At 38.7% G+C, this 21,594-nt stretch overlaps 1 protein-coding gene across 1 annotated transcript in view; it reads left to right on the plus strand.

The window, feature by feature from the left end:
• LOC125998849 (60S ribosomal protein L10-like) overlaps nt 1-21,376 on the plus strand; it is a 99,633-nt gene extending 78,257 nt beyond the window's left edge. The window contains 3 exon segments of the mRNA XM_049766905.1: nt 20,480-20,667; nt 20,864-21,056; nt 21,059-21,376. Of these exon segments, the coding sequence (XP_049622862.1) occupies nt 20,480-20,667; nt 20,864-21,056; nt 21,059-21,336 (659 nt within the window). The 3' untranslated portion in view covers nt 21,337-21,376.
• Nucleotides 21,377-21,594: the final 218 nt, after the last annotated feature.

Here is a 21,594-nt window from a genome sequence, read left to right on the forward strand (position 1 = left end):
CGAATATCAGAATATAATTTAGAATTTTACGATGGAATTTATACTTTTAGAATAGAATTTCTAATTGGAGAATTTAGAATTTAGGATTTCAGAATAGAATTTGGAATTTCAGATCTAATTTACTATTTTAGAATGGAATATAGAATTTCAGATTATAATACCGTGCTTAAGAATTTAGAATTTTCATCTGTTCCCATTCTTTGACTAATTTTTCCAATTTCTGTTCATTTGCTTTACGTTTTTTTTTCCAATCTCTCCTGCTGTATGGAATTGTTATGTATCTCATTTTCCACGGCACCATGTCTATTCTCAGCTTCTGATACCCTGTCCCCGAGCTTATCCATTTTGTCATTCACTTTGCTTACTGACTATTTCAGGCCTGTTAGTTGACATGTTATTTCAGTTTGGAGTTTTGTGATTTCTGTCTTCATATTTTCTTGGTTCTTATTATTGTTCTGTTCAACCCTATCCATGGTTTCTTTGAGTTCTTTGAGGATCTTCCATATTGCTAGTCTAAAGTCCTTATCTGAGAGGTTCATTGGTTGGTTGGTCATCAGAATTGTCATCTTCATTCTTTATGTCTGATGCTGGCCTGCGTTATTTCCCCATTGTCACACTTGTATTGTGGGTTTTTCTACGTGTTGTGGTGGTATTCATTGGCTATATGACGCAGGCAGCACACTCCTCTGGCTCCGCCCTTTCTGGATGGACCGACTTGCCTCTCAGGGAGGGGAGTCCTCCCTGGATGGAGCCTCACACAGGATCAAATCTTAGGCCCCAGCACGCAGCAGAGAAGACAGGGAAGCAGCAGAGAAGACAGTCCGGATAGAAATTATCAGTGATCCAGCACAGTTCTTAGTGTGATATTTTCTTCTTGTTGCTGGTGTTCTTTTCTTAGAAAGAGTGCATGGCCACGAAGCGGAGCCAAAGTGCTCTGCTAGAGCCTCTTTTCAGCCCACTCCCAAGAGGTTCATGCAAGAGGACAGTAGACAGACACACACAGACAGCACTCACAGTTTTTCACAGTCGGGCCCCACTGGTCAGGCTGTAGTTTCGTTGATTTTCCCAGCCTGACGTCACAAACAGGGGACCGGACTTCTGCAAAGCCTAGCCAGTTTGCATGTTATGGAGTCCCGCCCTGGAACTGGCCTCTGGGAAAGCAAGTTTTCTGGAGCCTCTTTTTGGCCCACTCCAAAGAGGTTCACACAAGTGGACAGTAGACAAACACACACAGGCAGCACTCACAGTTTTTGTGTCTCTTATTCTTGATCTCATCTTTCTTTGAGTTCTATGAACATCATCTTACTACTATTCAAAGTCTTTGTTGGAGATTTTAATTTTGTGGTCCATAAGTACTGAATTTTTGGGTCAATGGAGCTGCCATCTTCTTTCTCTCTGCGTACAATTGTCCTATGTCATTTCCCAATTGACACGCTTATAGTGTGTCTTTTACTGCATGTTTTGCTTGGCTTCATGGGTAAGAAAAGGCGAGAAAAATGGAGGGATTCAGAGGTTTTGAAAGTCCTAGACGGGCATAATACAACCTTGAGGACTGGGTCCTCCACTAGCCGTTGAACATTGATGGGATTTAATTTAAACATTGATAGACTCGGTTTCCTGGAGTCTTCCTCAGCTGGTAAAATTATGAAATTACTGACTCCAATGAAAACATTTCAAAAAATATGTTTGAATGCCTTAACATTACTACATATAATATAACCTCTCAGTTTTTCTGTTCATAGGGGTTCCTGGATACAAAGGGTGAACATCCTACGGTGGTCCCTAGCTGCTCATTCACACGAGACACCATACTCAGCTTACATTGTAAAAATATCCGGATAAAAATCTTTAACATACCCTTTATCTCTAGATTGTGCCTTCCTTTGGGACCTGAAGCATATGAACAGCCAGCCCACCGAACCAACAACCATAACCTACAGGTTTATACTACAGGGCCTAAACATTGAACACATCCAAGCAAACTAACATGCGCTTGCTCTGTTACCCTCCCTTCTCATTACTTCATATTTTTGTTTTTGTTGTTTGATTGTTGGTTTGTTTTGTTTTGTTTTTCCTTTTCTCTCTTCTTTTCTCCCTCTTCTTCTACCTTCTCCTCCTCATTATCATCAATTCAATCCATGTCAAACAAAAACCACATGGTTACCTACTTTATAGGAAATAAAAGCTGATATATAGGATGCTGCAGACAAAACTGCAAAAGGTTAACACCTACATAGATAGACCTCACAAACACAAGGGTTAATACTCGAGACAGGAATCCTATACTTACCCAAAAGTTGATCTATTAGTTTCTTTTTCTTACAAGTACTTTACTTACCTATCTTTCTGTACTCAGTGCATTTCTTACCCTCCCCACCTCTCTATGTTAATATATACCTAAGCTAACTTCTATATGTTTATATGTGGGCAGGAGCAAACAAAGATAGGAATCCTCCTTAAGAGACAAACCTAAACCACAAACAACCCATACCTATACTCTATATAATCCCTCTCTAATCCCTCCCCCCTTCAGAAATCTGACTATCCCTTCATCCCTCAATCTCATCCTCGATATCCCCACCACATTATAACTCTTCACCTTCGGTTCTTGATCCATTAGGCATCAAGACCGACCTCCTACCCCAACGATGTAGTACCCCAGTGAAGAGACTCCCACTCAAAATCACACATCATTTCCAGCAAGAAAATACAATGAACACCCTGAGTGAGTCATGTAGTGTGGCCCTCCTAATCAACTCTCCCTAATGTGGACTGTGGCTTGATACAGGGCCTAGATCCAAATGAATGCCCACTGTGAAAACTCTACATAAGACCTCACTGCCTGGATCCCACACCCTAGAAGGAAATCTCAAAAGACAATGGAGAAGCCTGTACTTTCATCATAAGTATAGACCTATATAACACTACCTCTTATCTCGTTTTTCCCCAAATGTAATCTCCTGTATCACTTTCTTCTTTTTGTTTGTTTTTGTTATTTTTTGTTTTGTTTTGTTTTGTTTTCTTTGGTTTTTGTTTTTTATTTGAATTGTTTTTGTTTATTTTGGGCCACACCTGGCGGCACTCAGAGGGTGCTCCTGGCTCCATGCTTGGAGATCACCCCTGGTGGGCACAGGGGACCATATGGGATGCCGGGATTAGAGCCATCGTACTTCTGCAGAAGGACAGTCTCCCTGCCTCCATGCTATCTCTCCCAGCCCCACTTTATTTCTTTAATTGCGTCTTTTATTTAATATTTTTTAAAGAAAAAAATAATTTTTATATGTGTGAGCATATATATTTTTAGTTTTTGTCCTGTATCTGTTTTCTTCTCTTTCCATCCCCAAATCCACCAGCAAAATAATGTAACACCACTTCTTCCTGCAAGGCATATTAAAGAAAGGGAAAATTTTGTAAAATTTTGTAAAAACAAGCTCTTATCTACTAGGGATAAGAACTTATACTTTTTTTTACAACACAAGGGCATCTCCAACCCTGAACGTATGTCATGTGGAACCAACTTAGACCCCAGGGAATTAAGCACTGACCGTCCAGCCCTGATTCCTGGATCCCAGACATAGAAATGACAGAGTTCTCCACAACAGCTCCAGAAACCAAATCCCCTCCAGGGCATCCATAATGCTGCTTTGACACCAACATGTGCCATATATCTAAATTGATAACCTGACAACAAAGAAATGGTAACAATTGATCCAAGAGCCAGTTGTCCTTCCTCACCATCCAATAATAAGACAAAATCGGAAGACATGTCACTCTTTGATCTGTGCAAAAGCCAAGATCGCTATTTACAGAGGACTGGTTGTTACAACCAGGACTGGACAGTATGCATCTCGGGACCTACAACAACAACAACAACAAAGCAGTAGCCTAGCTTTTGGTCTACTATCTGATCAACAAACAAGATCTCCTATTCCAGAGGTCTGACTGAGACAATCCCAACTGAATGGCAATGTAATGACCAAGACCACCAACTACAGAAGATGGATTAAAACGACACCAAAGAAGCAGAAATGCTAGAACCACAAAGAAACACTTCTTCCTTTGAGGTGCAGAAGCTTCTGAGCTTAATATATTCCCATCTGTTAATCTCTGCTTTCACTTGCTTGGAGAGTGCAGTTTCCTCCTTGAAGAGAAACTATTCACCCAATACCCATCAGATAAGGGGCTAATCTCCAAAATATACAAGGCACTGACAGAACTTTACAAGAAAAAAAATCTAACCCCATCAAAAAATGGGGAGAAGAAATGAACAGACACTTTGACAAAGAAGAAATACACATGGCCAAAAGACACATGAAAAAATGTTCCACATCACTAATCATCAGGGAGATGCAAATCAAAACAACGATGAGATACCACCTCACACCCCAGAGAATGGCACACATCACAAAGAATGAGAATCAACAGTGTTGGCGGGGAGAAACAGTGTTGGTGGAGAGAAAGGAACTCTTATCCACTGCTGGTGGGAATGCCGTCTAGTTCAACCTTTATGGAAAGCGATATGGAGATTCCTCCAAAAACTGGAAATCGAGCTCCCATACGATCCAGCTATACCACTCCTAGGAATATACCCTAAGAACACAAAAATACAATACAAAAACCCCTTCCTTACACCTATATTCATTGCAGCACTATTTACCATAGCAAGACTCTGGAAACAACCAAGATGCCCTTCAACAGATGAATGGCTAAAGAAACTGTGGTACATATACACAATGGAATATTATGCAGCTGTCAGGAGAGATGAAGTCATGAAATTTTCCTATACATGGATGTACACAGAATCTATTATGCTGAGTGAAATAAGTCAGAGAGAGAGAGAGAAACGCAGAATGGTCTCACTCATCTATGGGTTTTAAGAAAAATGAAAGACACCATTGTAATAATAATTTTCAGACACGAAAGAGAAAAGAGCTGGAAGTTCCAGCTCACCTCAGGAAGCTCACCACAAAGAGTGATGAGTTTAGTTAGGGAAATAACTACATTTTGAACTGTCCTAATAATGAGAATGTATGAGGAAAATGGAGAGCCTGTCTAGAGTACAGGCGGGGGTCGTTTGGGGCGAAGGGAGACTTGGGACATTGGTGATGGGAATGTTGCACTGGTGATGGGTGGTGTACTTTACATGACTGAAACCCAAACACAATCATGTATGTAATTAAGGTGTTTAAATAAATTTATAAAAAAAGAAACACTTCTTCATAAGCTCCATTCTTGACCTGTACAGACACCAAGATCTCTAGATACAGAGGTCCAATTTTACCATCCATGACGAAGCAAAAGTATTCTATACACCAAGGGAAGAGTAAATGATCATGCAAGGAGTCCATAGTTAATCCCATGACAGTATACTTCAGGGGTGGGGAAATCCTGTATCTCCTAGCCAAAGGAATTCCCTCAGGTTCCCTGAGTCTTCCTCAGCAGAGCCCCCAGGGATGAGAAAATTCTTTATAAATTTAGAACTTAGAATTATAAAATAGAATAGAATATTTATAGTTTTTGATTAGAAATAAGAATATGAGAATAGAATTTACAATTTCTGATATATAGAAATTTAGAACAGAATTTGAGAATATAGAATTTCAAATATCAGAAGGAAATGTTTAATTTAGTATAAATTTTAAATTTTTGAAATTTAGAATTTTACAATAGAACTTAGAATTTTTAGACATTTAGAATTATAGAATAGTTTGTTCTCTTAAAATAGAATTTAGAGTTTTAGAATAAAACTGAGAATTGTCGAATGTTCAAGGCTTTCCATTCAGTTTTTCAATAAAACTTCAGTTCTTCATTTCTTTGTGGAGTTTTCTGATTACTTTCTTAAGTCTCTTATTCTTGATCTCATCTTTCCTTGAGTTCTAAGAACATCTTCCATATTACTATTTAATGTCTTTGCTGGAGAGTTTAATTTTGTGATCCGTAAGTTCTGAATTTCTGTGTCAACAGAGCTGCCATCTTCTTTCTCTATGCATGCAGTTGTCCAATGTTGTTTCCCAATTGACACCCTTGTAGTGTGGCTTTTACTGCATGTTTTCCTGGGCTTCATGGCTAACAAGAGGAGAAAATATGGAGGGATTCAGTGGTTTTGAAAGACCCAGGCTGACATAGTACAACCATGAGGACTGGATCCTCCACTAGCCGGTGAAAATTGATGTGATTAAGTTTGAACATTGTTAGATTAGTTTCCCTTGAGTCTTTGTCAGCAGTGCTCCCAAGTGATGAGGAAATCCTTTAGAGATTTAGAATTTAGAATTTAGAATATCATATTTACAGTTTTAGAATAGAATTAAGAATGTGAGAATAGGGGGCTGGCGAGGTGGCGCTAGAGGTAAGGTGTCTGCCTTGCAAGCGCTAGCCACGGAAAGGACCACAGTTCGATCCCCCGGTGTCACATATGGTCCCCCCAAGCCAGTGGCAATTCTGAGGGCGTAGTCAGGAATAACGGCTGTGGCCGAAAAACAAAACAAAACAAAATGAAGAATGTGAGAATAGAATTTACATTTTATAAAATATAGAAATTTAGAATAGAATTTGAAAATATAGAATTTCAAATATTAGAAGAGAATATTGAATTTAGTAAAATTTTTAAATTTTTGAAATTTATAATTTTACAATAGAATTTAGAATTTTAGAAAATTAGAATTATAGAATAGATTGTTCTATTTTAAAATAGAGCCTAGCCATGCTCTTCCAAGCAATTGGAAACACAGGAACACTCCCAAACATGTCTTATGAAGCCAACATCACCTTGATAGCGAAACCAGACAGAGATGCTCCCCAAAAAGAAAATTACTGACCAATATCTCTGATGAATGCAGATGCAAAGATCTACAACAAAATCCTGGCTAATAGAATCCAATGCATCATCAAGAATATCATACACTACGGGGGAGTCTAGCAGGAGGAGGTTTGGCAGGCCCTTGCCATGCCGGAGGCCTTCTTGACCAGGCCTAGTGGGGGTGTGGGACTTGGGTAACCCCAGCACCCCTCTACCGCTTTGCTCCAGATCTCCAGGGCTTCCCCAGGCCACATGCCTGGGCAAGCCGGTGAGTTGGGTCCCTTGGTGGAGCTTGAAGGTACCCTAGGCCTTCCCCCATTATCCATTCAGCTCCTTAGGGAGGGTCTGGGTGGGACTCTGAACTTCTGGCCTCCCAGCTTCTTGAAGTCACTGGTAATCTCTGTCCAGTCTATATTTTCAAAATCGCGCGGGGGCTATTGCGCCCACGCACACAAGAAACATTAATAGTACTCACTATCATTGAATTATGTTTTTATGTATGCAGAATGTCCATTTTGTACTCTGCCCTTTTGCATACCCCTACATAAGTTCATATTTCTCTTTAAATTCTTTAACTCCTATCATCATTACTCCTCATTTACCCTTTCTAACTTAAGTACTGTAGAGTCCTATGTCACAGACCAAAGTGGTGCTCTGGAGTTAACACCCACCCAACTATTTTAAAGGGGATAAAAAAGACACTTATATCTTTTCTACATTTTATGGGTGTTTTCTTTGACGGCTATAAACTTGTGCTGAATATTTTCTTATACAGTGACGATCCCCCCATGTTTTTTATCTTCTCTTTGTGAACTGCTCAATATGGAATTTGGTGTGAAAGTTTAATGCTTATGATTGAACCAAGTCATGGGTATTGTTGGAAATGTTCTTATGCCCCCATATATCTGATAGCACCATGTGGCTTTATTTCTTGTTTGCTTAGACACACTAAAATGGGAAAATACTATACATACCAATAAGTTCTTATCTAATAGAGATGGGAACACACAAATCTTGTAGTGCAATGAGACCTTACACCCTGAACATTGACATAAAGACCTGGTACAGGCCTCAGAAGAATGGGCATTCTCCATTCACCCCTTGATCTACAGAAGACATTTACAAAACATCCAAGGTTGTATATAACATCACCTGGAGGCATTCCTCTACCAGGGAAGACCCTACAGCTGCTCTGACATCGATCTACTCAAAAGAGACTCCCCTTAACACTGAGAAGACAACAAGAACAATGACCTGCTTACTGGACAGGGCTTGCTGTATTGCCCCTTAATTGTGAGGTTTGTCTATAACATCACCTGGAAGCAATCCTCTACCATGGAAGACACTATCACTGCTCAGACATCGTCCTGCTCAAAGGAGACTTCCCTTAACACTGAGAAGACTTAACAACAACAACCTGCTTACAGGACAGGGCTTCCTGCACTGCCCTTTCATGGTGAGGTGAAACGAGAAGACACTCCACATCATGACTTCAATGTAGGATATGCAGATTACAGAATCTTTAATACAGAAACATGATACCAACAACAGAGACTTGTGAAAAGTGTGTTGGCACTACAGACAATGTCTTGGATCAGACGATAACTTGCCTGAGGCCTAGAGCTGGTCTTATGCCAGGAAACTTCAGGGATAGGATCTCTTTGTATTTAGGCCAAAGTTATTCCTTTCCATGCCTCTCATATTTTGGTGGGCCTATGCAAACAACAATTGCCACTCTAACACCGTTTTTACTGTGCTCCTTTGACTCTAATCCTTGAAAGGCACCCACTTAAAATTTGAGGTTAACTTAAGCTAATATGCATGTACATGGAAATGTAAAAAGTACTATGCCTCTAATGTTTAAGGAGTTACGTAAATTTGATGGCTTTAGATTGCCTTGTTTGCTGTTAAGAAATATTATAATGTGCTACAATCTGGGGACTTGAGGGACAAAGTAATTGCACATGGATTTTGTTTTATTTATCTTAACGTTCTTTGGCTGAAAGTTCAAAGTTAAGATATCAGCAAGGGGACTTCTGAGAATTATGATATGGGTGATTGTCCTTCCACTGTAACTTTACCTTGTCCTCTTTCTTTGCATCTTTTGTTCCCATAATTCAAAATAAAAAAATTAAAAAAAAGAATATCATATACTACGACCAAGTAGGTTTCATCCCAGAAATGCAAGGATGGTTTAACATCTGTAAATTTGTCAACACCATACATAACATCAACAACAAGAAAAATCAAAATCACACGATCATATCAATATACACAGAGAAAGCATTTGATAAGGTTCAACATCCATTCTTGATCAAAGCTCTCAGCAAGATGAGAATGGAAGGAACCTTTCTGAATATAGTTAAAGCCATCTACCAGAAGCCAGTGGCAAATATCCTTAATGGAGAAAAACTAAAAGTCTTTCCTCTAAATTCTGGTACAAGACAAGGCTCTCCGCTCTCACACTCCTCTTCAACATAGTACTGGATATGCTTGCTGTAGCAATCAGTCAAGAAAAAGATATCAAGCGAATCCAAATAGGAAAGGAAGAAGTTAAGCTCTCACTATTTGCAGATGACATCATAGTCTACTTAGAAAACCCTAAAGACTCTACCTAAAAACTTCTAGAAAAAATAGACTCATATAGCAAGGTGGCAGGCCACAAAATTAACACACAGAAATCAATGGCTTTTTTATACACTAATAATGATAGGGAAGAGATGGACGTCAAGAAGGCAATCCCATTCACATTAGTGCCGTACAAACTCAAATATCTTGGAGTCAACTTGAACAAAGACGTGAAGGACCTATACATAGAAAACTATAAAGCACTGCTCCAAGAAATAAGAGAGGACATACCGAAATGGAAACACATACCCTGCTCATGGATTGGCAAGATTAACATCATTAAAATGACAATACTCCCCAAAGCATTGTACAGATTTAATGCAATCCCTCTGAAGTTACCCATGACATTCTTCAAAGAAGTGGATCGAACACTTATGAAGTTCATCTGGAACAATAAACACCTTCGAATATCTAAAGCACTCCTAGGGAAAAGGAGTATGGGAGGCATTACTTTCCCCAACTTTACTCCCCAGAGCATTATACAGATTTAATGTGATCCCCTTAAAAATACCCACGACATTCTTCAAAGAAGTGGATCAAACACTTATGAAGTTCATCTGGAACAATAAACACCCTCGAATAGCTAAAGCACTCCTAGGGAAAAGGAGTATGGGAGGCATTACTTTCCCCAAATTCAAACTGTACTACAAAGCAATAGTTATCAAAACAGCATGGTATTGGAATACAGTCAGACACTCAGATCAGTGGAATAGGCTTGAGTTCTCAGACAATGTTCCCCAGACATACAATGAACTAATCTGTGACAAAGGAGCAAGAAATTCTAAGTGGAGCAGGGAAAACCTCTTCAACAAGTGGTGCTGGGAGAACTGGTTAGCCACTTGCAAAAAAGCGATCATAGACCCCCCCCAGTTAACATCATGCATGAAGGTTAAATCCAAATGGATTAAAGACCTTGATATCAGACCTGATACCATAAGGTATATAGAACAACATGTCGGTAAAACACTCCATGACATTGAGGCTAAAGGCATCTTCAAGGAGGAAACTGCACTTTCCAAAAAAGTGGAAGCAGAGATAAACAGATGGGAATACATTAAAGTGAGAAGCCTCTGTACCTCAAAAAAAAAGTGCCAAGGATACAAGCGCCACCCACCATGTGGGAGAAACTATTCACCCACTATCCATCCGATAAGGGGCTAATATCTAAAATATACAGGTCACTGACAGTACTCTACCAAAAATATCTAATCCCATCACAAAATGGGGAGAATAAATGAACAGACACTTTGATAAAAAGAAATATAAATGGCCAAAAGGCACATGAAAAAATGTTCCTCATCACTGATCATTAGGGAGCTGATGAGATACCATCTCAAACCACAGAGTTTGGTACACATTACAAAGAATGAGAACAATCAGTGCTGGCAAGTATGTGGAGAGAATAACTCATCCATTGCTGGTGGGAATGCCCTCTAGTCCAACCTCTATGGACAGCAGTATGGAGATTCCTCCAAAAATTGGAAATTGAGCTCCCATTTGACCCAGCTATTCCACTCCTAGGGATAAACCCTAGGAACACAAGAATACAATACAAAAACCCCTTCCTCACACCCGTATTTATTGCAGCACTATTCACAATAGCCAGCTCTGGAAACAACCAAGATGCCCTTCAACAGATAAATGGCTAAAGAAACAGTGTTACATATACAATGTAGTATTATGCAGCCGTCAGAAAGATGAAGTCATGACATTTTCCTATACATGGATGTACATGGAGTCTACCATGCTGAGTGAAATAAGTCAGAGGGAGAAAGAGATGCAGAATAGTCTCACTCATTTATGAGTTTTAAGAAAAATAAGTCATTTTTGAAACAATTCTTAGAGACAATGAGAGGAGGGTTGAACTTCCAGCTCACTTCATGAAGCTCACCACAAAGAGTGGTGAGTGCAGTTATAGAAATAACTACACTGAGAACAACCATAATTATGTGAATGAATGAGGGAACTGGAAAGCCTGTCTAGGGTACAGGTGGGGGTGAGGTGTGATGGAGGGAGATTTGGGACATTGGTGGTGGGATTGTTGCACTGGTGAAGGGGGGGTGTTATTTACATGACTGAAACATAATCACAATCATATTTGTAATCAAGATGTTTAAATAAAGAGAAAAAATAAGAATTTAGAATTTTAGAAAATTAGAATTATAGAATAGATTGTTCTATTTTAGAATAGAATTTAGAGTTTTAGAATAAAATTGAGAATTTCGAATTATGAAGGCTTTACATTCAGTTTTTCAATATAACTACTGATTTTTTTCAGTCCTATCATTTCTGTAAGGAGTTTTCTGATTACTTTCTTGTGTCTCTTTTTCTTAATCTCATATTTCTTTGAGTTCTATGAACATCCTCCATAAAACTATTTAATGTCTTTGTTGGAGAGTTTAACTTCGTGGTCTGGGTCAGTGGAGCTACCATCTTCTTTCTGTATTCATACAGTTTTCCTATGTCGTTTCCCAAGTGACACGTTTGTAGTGTGGCTTTTACTGAATGATTTGCTGGGCTTCATGAGTAAGAAGAGGCAATAAAAATGGAGGGATTCAGAGGTTTTGAAGACCCTGGTGGATATAGTACAACCTTGATGAATGGGTCCTCCACTAGCCGGCTAACATTGATGGGATTAATTTTGAGCATAGATAGATTAGGTTCTCTGAAGTCTTTTTCAGCAGTGCCCCCAGGAATGAGGAAATCCATTTGATATTTAGAATTAAAAATTTAGATTAAAATTCAATATTTCTTGTTTTTGAATAGAAATAAGAATGTGAGAATAGAATTTACAAATCTGAAATATAGAATTTTAGAACAGAATTTGAGAATATAAAATTTTGAATATTAGAATAGAATGTTGAATTTAGTATAAACTTTCAAATTTTTGAAATTTAGAATTTTACAATAGAATTTTGAATTTTAGAAAATTAGAATTATAAAATAGATTGTTCTATTTTAGAATACAATTTAGACTTTTAGAATAAAATTGAGAATTTTTGAATTTTGAAGGCTTTTCACTCAGTTTTTAATATATTTTTATTTAAGTAGCCTGGTCATAGTTGGGTTACAGTCGCAAACAGAACAACCCACCCTTCACCAGTGTAATATCACTCCTCCCCCATTCCCATCACCTGCCTGAATTTCAGATAGGCATTCTTCTACAGTTACTTGTTTTAAGTTTAGTAAATTGTATTTTTCCCTTAAAGTATAAGAGTAAAAAAATATAGTAAAGCTGTGATATTGGCAATCGCTGTTGTTTGCGTAAGTCCAGAAAGTGGGAGAAGTGGAAAAAATCCTTTACCTGATTACAAAAAGGCCTCATCCCAGAAGTTTATTGGCATAAGACTGACTCTGGGTTCCAGGCATACCAGTCTGTCCAACTCGAGTCATTCTCCGTGACCCTGGTGATACTTTTTCACACTTTAGCTATTGTTGGTATCAGATTCTTATATTGAAAGATTCTGAACTCTGTGCATTTCTTTCATCAATGTCAGGCTGATGTGGAGCATCCTCTAGTTTCAGCATACCATTAAATGTGGAGTGACCTGCCCTGCAAGCAGGCAGTTGCTGAGTCATCTGGGTGTTGAGAGCACTCTTTGGAATAAGTCAATGCCAAAGCAGTGGTAGGTCTTCCCTGGTAGAGGCTTGTATTCTGGTAATGTATAGATAATTGTGGTTGTTTCCATAGATGGTATCCATTGTTCAGGTGTGTGTGGGTGATACCCATTCTTCTGAGGCCTAAGCCAAATAATTATGCCAATGTTCAGGGTATAAGGCCTAATTGCATTACCAAATTTGTGTTCCCATCTCTATTAGAAAGTAACTTGTTTCCATATTTTAATGTTTCTCATTTTAATGTGCCTATGCAAAAGAGAAGTGATGCCACAAGATATTGTTGGTGCATCTGGGGCCAGCGAATAAAGCCCAACATTCCCCATAACTTGGTTCAAACAAGAAATCTATACAGAGATACTCTTCTACCAGTATTGCTTACAAAACAGATCTCAAAGGGGGAAATCAAACAATCAAATAACAAAACCAGTGGGCAAAATTGTCACTATATGAGGATGTTCAAAAAGAGTTATAGATGTTAAGGGAATACATCTGAGATATACAAAGGAGGTACACATGTTCCTTTTATGTTTTAGAAATAGTCAAGAGGGATGGTGTTGTTTCCAAGACAACACTTTGGTCTGTGATTTGGACAAGCGAAGAGCACATGGAGCCATGTACTCCCCTTGTTGCCTGCTGAAGCTTCTGACTTCCCAAGAGGCGTTTGCTTCCTAATTGCTGGAAGTTGGAAGTTCACCAGTCCCCTTCCAGCCCCTTGCAGGAACAAGGAAGCCTGGGGTCTCTTTAAAATTGCACCTTGCCGGAACCCTCTTGCTGGGACCCCGAGCAGGTGTCCAGGAATAACCCTGGGGACTGTGAGGAAGGAGAGAGAAGGCTGTGGGGGGGGCAGCCAAGGCTGCATCTTCTCCTTAGCTTGGCCAAAATGTCTACAGCGTGGTCCCTTGCTGTGACGTGTTGCCTGCTGAAGCTTCAGGCTCCACCCAAAAAATTACTGTGAAAGATATGTAATCCACCTTGGCCAAAACAAAAATCATTAGTACAGAAAAATGGTTAAATGTAGGAGATGGGAGTGAGGGAATAAAGGAATAAAAGGAGCTCCTGGACTGCTTTCAGATAATTACAAACAGATAAAACACTATGATATCCAAATATTTGTCAATATGTTCACAATGGACATGCTTAGTAAGGAAACTTCCCTGGTAATTCCTAAACCAGAACCTATTGTTCTGCTATTCCCACCTCGCTGGCTTGCCCAGGCATGTGGCCAGGGGAAGCCCTTCTAGAGGAAGGAGGTAGAGGGGTGCTGGAGTGACCCATATACCGCACCCCTTCCTAGGCCTGGTTAAAGAGGCCTTTGGCATGGTGGAGGGCTGCCGAACCCCATGCTGGCAGAACTGCCCGGCTCCCAGGAAGGAAGGAGATCCTTCCAGAGCTGGAAGGCCAGAAGGTCAAAGTACCCACCCCAGACCCTCTCTCTGAAGACGGGAGGAAAATGGGGAAAGCCTAGGGAAACCAATATGCTCCTCAAAGAAACCCACCTCGTTGGCTAGCAAAGGCATGTGGCCAAGGGAAGCCCCAGAGTTCTGGAGTAAGGAGGTAGAGGGGTGCTGGTGTGACCCATGTCCCACACCACTTCCTAGGCTTGGTTAAAGAGGAATTTGGTTAAAGAATTCGTTGGTTAAAGTATGTGAGAATAGAATTTATAAATTCTAAAATATGGAATTTTAGAAGAGAATTTGAGAATATAGAATTTTGAATATTAGAATAGAATGTTGAATTTAGTATGAATTTTTGATTTTTTGAAATTTAGAATTTTACATTAGAATTTAGAATTTTAGAAAATTAAAATTATAAAATATATTGTTCTATTTTAGAATAGAATTTAGAGTTTTAGAAGAAAATTGAGAATTTTCGAATTTTGAAGGCTTTCCATTCAGTTTTTCAATACAACTACTGACATTCTCAGTCCTTTCATTTCTGTATGGAGTTTTCTGATTTCTTTTTTATGTCACTTATCCTTGATCTCATCTTCCTTTGACTTCAATGAGCATCCTCCATATTAATATTTAACGTGTGTGTTGTAGAATTTAACTTTGTGGTCCGTAAGTTCTGAAATTCTGGGTCAAAGGAGCTGCCATCTTCTTTCTTTATGCATGCAGTTGTCCTATGTTGTTTCCCAATTCACACCTGTAGTGTGGCTCTTACTGCTTGTTTTGCTGGGCTACATGGGTAAGAAAAGGCGATAAAAATGGAGGGATTCAGAGGTTTTAAAAGACATAGGCAGGCATAGTACAAACTTGAGGACTGGTTCCTCCACTAGCCGGTGAACATTGATAGGATTAAGTTCGAACATTGATAGATTACGTTCACAGGATTCTTCCTAGCAGGCCCAAGAGATGACAAAATCCTTTAGAGATTTATATTTTAGAATTTTAGAATAGAATTTAATATTTATTGTTTTAGAATTAAAAAAAGAATGTGAGAATAGAATTTACAATTTCTGAGATACAGAATTTTAGAACAGAATTCGAAAATATAGAATTTTGACTATTAGAAGAGAATGTTGAATTTAGTATGAATTTTCGAATTTTTGAAATTTAGACTTTTACAATAGAATTCATAATTTTGGAAATTAGAATTAAAGAAGTTTTGTAAGACACAGGCGGGCATAGTACAACCTTGAGGACTGGGTCCTCCACTAGCTGGTGAACATTGATGGGATTAAGTTTGAATATTGATAGATTAGGTTCCCTCGAGCATTCCTAAGCAGTGACCCCAGGGATGAGAAAATCCTTTAGAGATCTTGAATTAAAATTTTTAGAATAGAATTTAATATTTATTGTTTTCGAATAGAAATAAGAATGTGAGAATAGAGTTTACACTTTCTAAAATATAGAATTTTAGAACAGAATTTGAGAATATAGAATTTCAATATTAGTAGAGAATGTTGAATTTAGTATAAATTTTCGAATTTTTGAAATTTAGAAATTTACAATAAAATTTAGAATTTTAGAAAATTAAAATTATAGAATATATTGTTCTATTTTAGAATAGAATTTAGAATTTTAGAATGAAATTTGAGAATTTTCGATTGTTGAAGGCTTTCCATTCAGTTTTTCAATACAACTACTAATTTTTACAGTCCTTTCATTTCTTTATGGAGTTTTCTGATTTCTTTCTTGTGTCTTTTATTCTTGATCAGACCTTTCTTTGATTTCTATGAACATCCTCCATATTACTATTTAACGTTTCTGTTGGAGAGTTTAACACTGTGGTCTATAAGTTCTAAATTTCTTGTTCAATGGAGCTGCCATCTTCTTTCTCTATGCATGTAGTTCTCCTATGTCATTTCCCTATTGACATATTTTTATTGTGGTTTTACTTCAAGCTTGGCTCGGCTTTATGGGTAAGAGGAGGCTATAAAAATGGAGGGATTCAGAGGTTTTGAAGACCCAGGTGGACATAGTACAACCTTGAGGACTGGGTCCTCACTAGCTGGCGAATATTGATGGGATTAAGTTCGAACATTGATGGATTAGATTCCTTGGATTCTTCCTCAGCAGGCCCCCCAGAGATTAGGAAATCCTTTAGAGATTTAGAATTTAAAATTTTAGAATAGAATTTAATATTTTTTGTTTTTGAATAGAAATAAGAATGTGAGAATAGAGTTTACACTTTCTGAAATATAGAATTTTAAAACAGAATTTGAGAATATAGAATTTCAATATTAGAAGAGAATGTTGAATTTAGTATAAATTTTCGAATTTTTGAAATTTAGAATTTTAGAAAATTAAAATTATAAAATATATCATTCTATTTTAGAATAGAATTTATAATTTTAGAATAAAATTGAAATTTTCTATTGTTAAAGGCTTTCCATTCAACTACTGATTTTTCACTCCTTTCATTTCTTTTTTTTTTAAGTTTATTGTGATCATAATGGCTTACATATCTTTCACAGTAGTATTTTAGGTACATATTAACATTGAATCAAGGGAATATCCATCAACAAATTTGTCCTCCCCCCATCCAAGTTCCCTTTCTGCAACCCATATACCCCACCATCACCCCCCAGGCTGCTAGAGTAGGTGGACTCCTCTTTTTCTAGCTTACTATTAGTGGTCATACTTGGTCCTGGTACCCTCCCTTGTTTCCCCTTCTATTTAAGAGTTGGAGCTAGATAAATCAAGTTATATGGTTTGTTTGAAGGAAAGAAAAGCAATAGAATGGGGTTCAAAATAAGAAAAAAAGAAGTTAAATACTTTGAAAATGGGCGGAGACCTTCTAGAGGCTTTCAACCTCAGTTTGAGAGAGGACATGAAATAGGTAATTGAAACACCACAACAATACCAAAAGAAATATCAAATTAAATATCCAGTGAGCACTACAGCAATAAAGACAAGCACCATACAATAGTCTCCATTCTGAAATCAAATCATGCCGGAGTTCAAAAAGAAAGAGAAAGATAAGATAAAATAAAATAAAATTGGAGATATCAACTTCAATATCTACACCAAAATAAAGACGTCAAAAAATCGATCAATCAATAAATATTGGGAAAGATGATTTTTTTCTTTTTCCCCCTGAATAGGCACATTAAGTATTGGGGATTTATAGAGGGAATTTCCTTGTCCTAGGAGTTACAGGGTTTCTCTACCCCTGAAGTATTCTGTTACGGGATTAAATGTAGACTCCTTGCATGATCATTTACTCTCCCATCGGTGCTTTTGTGGTGTATGGAAGACTTCCTTTTCATCTTGGATGGTAAAATCAGACCTCTGTATCTAGAGATCTTGGTGACTGTGCAGCTCAAAAATGGATCTTATGATGGAGTCTTTTTTTGTGGTTCTAGGAGTTCTGCTTCTTCAGTGTCGTTTTAATCCATCTTCTGTAATTGGTGGTCTTGGTCATTATGTTGCCCCTAGGATGGAGCCTCAGATAAAGTCTTTCATTATGTTTTTGGAAGACCTGCTCAGTTGTGGTTGCCTCAGTCAGACCTCTGGAGTTGGAGATCTTGTTTGTTGAACAGATCGTAGACCAAAAGCTAGGCTAGAGCTTTTCGTTGCTGTTGTTGTTGTTGTTGTTGTTGTTGTTGTTTTTGGTCCCGAGATGCATACTGTCAAGTCCTGGTTGTAACAACCAGTCATCTGTATATAGCGATCTTGGCTTTTGTTCAGGTCAAAGGGTGACATGTTTTCTGATTTTGTCTTATCATTGGCTGATGAGGAAGGACAACTTGCTCTTAGATCAAGTTGTTCCATTTCCTCATTGTCAGGTTATAAATTTAGAACTGGTGCATGTTGGCATCACAGCAACATTATGAATTCCTTGGAGGGAATTTGGTTCCTGGAACTGTTGTGGAGGACTGTCATTTCTATGTCAGGGATCCAGGAGTCAAGGCTGGACGGTTAGTGTCTAGTTCCCTGGAGTCTAAGTTGGTTCCACATGACATAGGTTCAGGGTGGTAGATGTTCCTGCGTTGTAAAGAAGTATGAGTTCTTATCCCTAGTAGATAAGAGCTTGCTTTTACACGTAAAATTTCCACTTTGTTTAATATGTCTTTGCAGGAAGAAGTGGTGCTACATTATATTGCTTGCGGATTTTTGGGAGTGAAGAGAAAAGAAAACAGACACACACCAAAAACTAAAAATATATATGCTCACACATATCTAAAGAAAAAAATTTTAATAAAAAGATTAAATAAAAGACGTAATTAAAGAAATAAAGTGGGTCCAAGAGAGATAGCATGGAGACAAGGCGTCTGTCCTTCCTGCAGAAGGACGGTAGCTCAAATCCCGGCATTCCACATTGTCCCCCGTGCCCATCAAGGGCCATCTCCGAGCATAGAGCCAGGAACACCCTCTGAGGGCTGCCTGGAGTTACCCAAAAGAAGCAAAAACAAGTCAAATAAAACAACAAAAACTAAAACAAAACAAAACAAAATAAAACAAAAAGAACGGACAAGAATAAAAAGCAAAAGAAGAGAAAGAAAGAAAGAAAGAAAGAAAGAAAGAAAGAAAGAAAGAAAGAAAGAAAGAAAGAAAGAAAGAAAGAAAGAAAGAAAGAAAGAAAGAAAGAAAGAAAGAAAGAAAGAAAGAAAGAAAGAAAGGGAAAAAAGGAGGAAGTGAAACAGGAGATTATTTTACATTTGGGGAGAAACAGGGTAAGAGGTAATGTTATATAGGTCTATACTTATATAGGTCTATGAAAGTATAGGCTACCCCATTGTCTTTTGGGATTTCCTTGTGAGGTGTGCGAACCAGGCAGGGAAGTCTTGGGTTGAGTTCTTGCAGTGGGGGTCCTTTGGAGCTAGTTCCGGTATCAAGCCACAGTCCCTGTTAGGGAGAGGTGATTAGGAGGGCCACACTGCATGAGTCAGTCAGGGTGTTGGCTGTATTTTCTTGCTTGAGTTGGTGTCTCTTCACTTCGGTAGTGGGGTACTAGATTGTTGGGGTAGGAGGTCGGTCTTAAAGCCTAATGGATTAAGACCTGAGGGTGAAGAATTACAATGTGGTGGGGATATAGTGCGTGGGATTGAGGAGTGAAGCGATAGATATCTGGAGGAGGGGAGCGGAATAATGTATGGGAGGGGTTGTATGGGGTATAGGTATGGGTTGTTTGTGGTTTAGGTTTGTCCCTTAAGGAGGATTCCTATCTCTGTGTGCTCCTGCCCACATATAAACATATAGAAGTTAGCTTAAGTGTATATTAATGTAGAGCGGTGGGTAGGGCAAGAGGTGCACTGAGTACAGAAAGATAGATAAGTATAGTACTTGTAAGGAAAGGAAACTGAAAGATCAATTTTGGATATGTATAAGTTTCATGTCTTGAGTACTGACTGCTGTGTTAGTGAGGTCTATCTATATAGGTGTTTACCCTTCGCAGTATTGTCCACAGCACCCTATATGTCAACTTTCCTTTCCTATAGAGGAGGTAACCATGTGGTTTTTATTTGACATAGATTGAATTGATGATAGTGAGGAGGAGAAGGTGGAAGAAGAGGGAGACAAGAAGTGAGAGAAGGTAAAACAAAACAAAACAATCGCACAATGACAACAACAAAAATACGAAGTAATGAGAACAGAGGTACAAGAGCAAGGGCCTGTTAGTTTGCTTGAACGTGTTCAATGCTTAGGCCCTGAAGTAAAGATCTGTAGGTCACGGTTGTTACTTCGGTGATCTGGCTGGTCATGTGCTCCAGGTCCTAAAAGAAGGCATAATATAGAGATAAAGGGTATATTAAAGATTTTTATCCTGCCATATTCATGATTCAAGCTGAGTATAGTGCCTCGTGTGACTGAGCACTGAGGTAGCACCATAGTATGTTCACCCTTTGTCTCCAGGAATCCCTATTGTCAGAAAAACTGAGAGGTTATTTTAAATGTGGTAATGTTAAGGCATTCAAACATAATGTTTTGAAATGTTTCCGTTGAAATCAGTAATTTTTCATCATAATCTTTATTTGTAATCCTGTATAAGATCCAGGACCTGCCCGATGTTATCAGTACTGTAAGAATAAGCCATACCTGAAGTCTCCTTTCTGTCATGGTGTTCCGGATGCTAAAATCTGCATCTTTGACCTAGGACAGAAGAAGGCCAAAGTGGACGAATTCCCACTCTGTGGCCACATGGTGTCTGATGAGTATGAAGAGCTCTCTTCGGAAGCTCTGGTGCAGGGGTCCTCAAACTTTTTAAACAGGGGGCCAGTTCACTGTCCCTCAGACCATTGGAGGGTCTGACTATAGTAAAAACAAAACTTATGAACAAATTCTTATGCACACTGCATATATCTTATTTTGCAATGAAGAAACAAAACAGATACAAATACAATATGTGGCCCGCAGGCCATAGTTTGAGGACCACTGCGAGGCTGCCAGGATCTGTGCCAACAAGTACATGGTGAAAAGCTGTGGCAAGGACAGGTTTCATATTCTTTTTTTCGGGTTTCATATTTGAGTGCAATTCCATCCCTTCCATGTCATCCGTATCAACAAAATGCTGTCGTGTGCTGGGGCTGACAGGCTCCAAACAGGTATGCGGGGAGCCTTTGGAAAGCCCAGGGCACTGTAGCCAGAGTCCACATAGGACAAGTCATCATGTCCATCCGCACCAAACTGCAGAACAAGGAACATGTGATTGAGGCTCTGCGTTGGGCCAAGTTTAAGTTTCCTGGTCTCCAAAAGATCCACATCTCCAAGAAGTGGGGCTTTACCAAGTCTAATGCAGACAAGTTTGAAAACATGGTGTCTGAGAAGCGCCTCATCACAGATGGCTGTGGGGTCAAGTACATCCCAAATCGTGGGCCTGTGGACAAATGGCGTGCTCTGCACTCCTGAGAGCCTCGGTGTGGGCTCCTGATCTCTGCTCACCACCCTATACTACCCACCACAATAAATCTTGGCTACTTTAAAAAATTCCCTAGTAAATTATTATGGGCCTTTGTAGTAAAACGATGATTACATACCTGTTCTCTCTATGCTGCTGTTTCTGCTCTTGCTGGTTTCTTTATGATATAATGTGTAGTCGGGCTTTGTGTTGTTTCTCTTCCCTTTGTTTTTGGGCTCTACTCCCTAGTATATGGTGATTATTACAGT

Source organism: Suncus etruscus, chromosome X, assembly GCF_024139225.1.
Source record: "Suncus etruscus isolate mSunEtr1 chromosome X, mSunEtr1.pri.cur, whole genome shotgun sequence".
Classification (NCBI taxonomy): Eukaryota; Metazoa; Chordata; class Mammalia; order Eulipotyphla; family Soricidae; genus Suncus; species Suncus etruscus.